Raw genomic sequence first — 4561 nt, 5'->3', positions numbered from 1 at the left:
TGGGTTACGCGCGCCCAGGCGTCATAGCACGCAGCTCAGCTACTCGCAGAGAGCAGGACCGCGTCGCCATAGTAACCCATCACTGACTCCAGGCTAGCGCCGGTTGCCATAGGAACCATTTGGGGACGGCAGTCACCAGGGAAGGCTGGGATGTGAGGGGGCACCTCCGGAAGCTGTGCTGCCCCCGAGGGGTGGGGAGCCCGGCGGGATGGGGACATGGGGATGCGGGAGATGTGGAGCAGCAGGGAGGGGGCTTCAGCGCAGGACAGGGGACACGGGGCTCACCTTGAAGAGGGCGATGCTCTGGAGCACCCCCGAGGTGCAGCACATCTCCCGGATGGAGTGCATGGCCAGCTGCGGGCAGCCGATGTCCAGCACGCGCAGCCCCAGGCGAGAGGCCAGAATGGGGCCGATGGTGGTGCCGCAGGGCGTGTCGTTGCGCACCATGAACTCCTGCATGGGGACACGGCCTCAGCAGCTCCCAATGCTGCCCCACAGACTCCCACATGGAGCCTTGGGCCTGAGGGGAGGCAACCTGGGACAGGGAAGCAGCGCCGTCCCCAAGCCAGGGTGCAAAATCCCCCAGCTACGGGACATGCTCAGGCCAGGCCCTCCCCACTGTGTTCCCAAGCCTGCTCCCTGAGGCAGCCCCCGGGGCTGCAGCCCCAGAGCAGCAGGCAGCACAGACCCCAGTGGGGAGGGACACGGTAACTGAGGGGTGGGGGTCTGGCACAGGCCCCACTCTCCTGAACCCCAAGGCTAGGGCCCCAGCCCAAGCTGGTGACGTTCGGGGGGGCTCAGCCAGGCCTGCTCACCTGCAGAGGGACACCCACGCGGGCAGCGATGTCCCGGATGACTGCTTCAGTGACAGCCGTGGAGGCGTAGCGCTGGTTGCTGTTCACTTTGATGACGGGGCCCTGCACAAAGGAAGGCACTGCAGGCCCACGATTGGCACCGGGGATAGTCAGTGGCTTTGGAAACGCCCAGGCAATGCTGTCAGGCCCCAACCCACCAGGCCGCTCTCCCCTCCCTGGGTGATCTGTGGGGATGGGGACAGCCCTGCCAAGGGGACAGCCCCACCTCAGAGCAGGGAAGGGCTCCAGGGCCAAGGCTGTGGTCCCAAGTGATTAACACCAGACGTGCAGCACAACAAACGCCTCCCATTTGAGTGCCGTTGAGTTGCACCCTAGGACCGTGCTGCAGGGAGCAGCTGGGTGTTTCACAGCGCTGCAGGACAGACAGACAGCACCCATCCCAACCTGAAGCAGAGGGCTGCCCTCACCTTGTGGAAGGCTGGACGATGATTCTCCTCATGCTTGTCCCTGCAAAAGAGAAGCAGGAGTTTTGTGCTACAGCCTTCCCTCCCTGCCGCAACAGGGACTGTCCTGTCTGTACTCCCTGGGGAATGACAGGGATACGTCCCCCCAGCCAGCAGGGCAGGCTGCCCCAGCCTGCGGCACTGGTCATGCTACTCACACGTAGTTAGGGTGCACAGCGTGGGCCATATCGGCGCTGATCATGTAGGACTTGGCCACAGCCTCCTCAAAGGCTGTCAGGTTTTGCGGTGATGCCGAGATCCGGCGCAGCACCAGCTCCGTCAGCAAGGACTCCGCGCCCTGCGCACTCTCTGACCCTACCTGCCAAGGACCACCATCAGCACAACCCAGGCAGTGCAACACCCCAGCACCCCAGGCGCCGGCTGAGTGACAGAGGGCTCCCCAAAGCCAGCAGAGCAGCTTCCAACCATACCAGTGTTTCCCACTCCCTGCCTGAGCCATGCTCCGCAGTGGGGTAAACAAACCCCTCCTTGCCCCACTGGGGCCTGGGATCAGTCTCCTGCTAGGCACGGCTGGGGCAGAGCAAAGAATGTGGAGCCCCTCCCTGTGCCAGCCACCCCTGGGCTGTGCCCCTGGCTCACCTCCTCGTTGTCGTAGAGTGCAATGAGACGCACGTTTGGCTCCTGGGAAAGGGAAGAGGGCGCTGCGCACGAGTCAATCAAGGCCTGTGAGGTTAGAGGAGAAAGGACACCAGCTTGAGTGCCACCCCACCCTGGGAAGCTCAGCACTGAGCCGGCAAGAACTTCCCCAGGAGGGGCCAAAGCAGTGAGGAAGGGAGCTATGGGCACGCACATTGCCTAGCAAGAGCCGGAGTCACCCCTGGGAGCCCCACACACCCAGCAAAGGGGGCAGCCCCCATCCAACCCCAGATCCTCCAACAAGCCAGACCCACCCCATAGGAATGCGCCTCCCTGCAGAGCCTCGGGCCAGGCCACGGCCCTGCTAAGCCGACCCAGGGGGTGCAGCTGCCTCCAGGCTCCTTTCCCCTTCCTGCTCACCTGCAGGGCGCAGTAGCAGCTGTGCAGGTTGTCCAGGCGTGGGGAGAAGATGAACTCATCGAAGGCACCACCCAGCGTCTGCAGGCAGAAAGCCAGGCTCTGGGTCACCAAAAAGTACCTGCCACTGCGTCCCCCTTCCAGTCTCCTCACCTCTGCCTCCTCTCATTGGGCACAGCTCCCAGCCCCGGCATGCCCCAGGCAGAGGAAGCGTGGCTGGGTAAAACCTGTGCAGTGCCAGCCCGAAGGCTGCGTGCAGGCAGAGGGAGGCTCCTGCCCTTACTCACCGCTGGCTGTGTATCTGCCAGGCATAGTTCCAGCTCCACAATCTGCTCCGGTTTCACCCCCAGCTGGGGGCAGAGCAGGGAAAGCAGGACAGGGCTGTGCCGCTCTGCCTGGGAAGAAAGCAGAGCTGTGGGCAGGGAAGGCAGTGGATGATGAGGGAAACTCCCTGTTCCCCCTGGCAGAGCTATCCCATACCCCACTCACATTGGCACGGTCCTCCCTGATACGTCCTGTCTTCAAGCCCCCACCTCACACAGGACAGCAGGGCCATTTGCAGGGTGCAGCAAGGGGCGCTCTGTCCCCTATGCAATCCCCCCTCCCTGCTCTACCTCCCCAGGGAGACTGTGACAGCTTCACGGGGGCTGCACCCCCTTCTAATACAATAGCTGCAGAGCAGCGTGGGAACAGGGAGATGGCTGAGCAGATGTGTCGTGTATGCAGCTCTGGGGCAGAATGGAAGGTTACCAGCAGTCCAGGGGGAGAAGGGGAAGGGGAACCTGCTGACAGGTTCCTGAGGACTGGAAATCAAAGGTGACAAGTGTGAGGTCCTAGCAAGTGCCCCTGCTAGTCCCTTGCACCCGGCTCACCTGGGCCGCAGCATCACAAGGTGTGGCCTCCATGAGCACCTCCTTTTCCAGCTCCTCCTGCACAGCAGTGGCCAGAATGGGAACCCTGTGGGGAGATGGTGCCATTAGCTCCTAGGGCTTTGCTCACCTCTCCGGCTTGGATCACACACAACCAACCCTTTCTGGGGTGCCTGCCTTGCTCCTCCAGGGAGCAACTGCCATGGCAAACAGAGCAAGGACACACAACATTTCAAGCACAGATCTATTGTGCCACCTCAGGACTCCCCAGTGTCCTCTCTCAAGTCCTAAGCTTGGAAGCATCTCCTGGGAGGACTCTATGAGGCCAAGAAAAGCCATTGCAGACCTCCCCACTGAAATGAGTGGCTGCCAAAGGGAGAGAGCTGAGGCTGGGCACCGCTCCAGCTAGGTCCCAGCCCTCCCGAGGGCTGGCCAGGGGTTGGGGCTGAGCCAGGCCTTACAGGTGGTGCTCAGTGTTGGGCCCGAAGTTCTCATTGATGCTGCGCTGCAGATGGATGGCCAGGTGGGGAATGCGGAGGACGGGCCGCTCCACATGTACCAGGCGCTGCTCCAGGCGCCCCGTGGCTGGGTCCTGAAACACAAGGAGGACTGCTGGGCCAGGCCTGCAGGGCTGAGAGGTTGCAGTAGGTCCCACTCCAGGTGGGAGACACGGACTCGGAGCCAGGGGCGCATAGCTAGCCCACCATGCCTGTCCCAAATCAGGCTCACCTTTATGATCACCCTTCCGGCCACGGTGAGGTCACGGTCAAACCAGGTATTCCAGATGCCCCCTCCATAGGTCTCCACGCCGACCTGCACGATGCCCACCTGCCCCCGCTTCGAGCGCCGCTTCACCTGGGCGAGAGCAGAGGCGTCATTGCTGGCACCACGAAGTCCCAGGGACCGGGGAACTGGTGGGGACTGGGCAGAGCACACCCAGAGTCTGATCGCTGATCCCGGCACCGCAGGGTGCTGTGAGGCGCTTCGTGCGGCAGGGGACACCGAGGGGGGAGCAGCGGGTGGAGCAACACGGGGGTCAGCACAGACTGCTCTGGGCGGCAGATTTGGGAGGTGCAGGGACCCAGTGACGGTGCTGTGGGGCACGGGCGCAGCCAGGGTAGCTTTTGCTTGTGGAGTGAAACTGGTGGGCAGCAGAGAAGACCCCAGCCCCGGGGGAAGGCGCCCGGCCGGCCGGCCTTACCCTCAGGCAGGGGCTGTCGGTGTGGGCCCCCAGCAGGCTGAACCCATTCCCGGGCTGGAACTGCCCGCCGACGGCGAAGGCGATGAGGGTGGAGAAGTTCCTGGTGACGAAGTACTGGGGGCAGAGGGGCAGGGGTGAGGGCCGCCCGCCGGCCGCCCC

At 63.6% G+C, this 4561-nt stretch overlaps 2 protein-coding genes across 2 annotated transcripts in view; both read right to left on the bottom strand.

Moving 5' to 3' along the window:
• The window catches only part of PTPRN (protein tyrosine phosphatase receptor type N), a 15917-nt gene extending 15807 nt beyond the window's left edge, over positions 1-110 (bottom strand). The window contains 1 exon segment of the mRNA XM_035901120.1: positions 44-110. Coding sequence (XP_035757013.1) covers positions 44-110 — 67 coding nt within the window.
• A 145-nt stretch (positions 111-255) lies between these two features.
• The window catches only part of LOC104132415 (aspartyl aminopeptidase), a 6071-nt gene continuing 1765 nt past the window's right edge, over positions 256-4561 (bottom strand). Inside the window, exons 2-12 of the mRNA XM_035901119.1 lie at positions 4403-4516; positions 3931-4056; positions 3663-3793; positions 3205-3289; positions 2620-2727; positions 2336-2413; positions 1919-2002; positions 1477-1637; positions 1283-1322; positions 816-917; positions 256-453 (exon numbers count right to left, since the gene is read on the bottom strand). Of these exons, the coding sequence (XP_035757012.1) occupies positions 256-453; positions 816-917; positions 1283-1322; positions 1477-1637; positions 1919-2002; positions 2336-2413; positions 2620-2727; positions 3205-3289; positions 3663-3793; positions 3931-4056; positions 4403-4516 (1227 nt within the window). The remainder of the gene's footprint in view (positions 454-815; positions 918-1282; positions 1323-1476; positions 1638-1918; positions 2003-2335; positions 2414-2619; positions 2728-3204; positions 3290-3662; positions 3794-3930; positions 4057-4402; positions 4517-4561) is intronic.

Source organism: Egretta garzetta, unplaced genomic scaffold (genome assembly GCF_000687185.1).
Source record: "Egretta garzetta isolate BGI_Z169 unplaced genomic scaffold, ASM68718v1 scaffold219, whole genome shotgun sequence".
NCBI lineage: Eukaryota > Metazoa > Chordata > Aves > Pelecaniformes > Ardeidae > Egretta > Egretta garzetta.
Note: the sequence above shows the minus strand (reverse complement) of the source record. Positions and strands in the feature narration are given on the sequence as shown.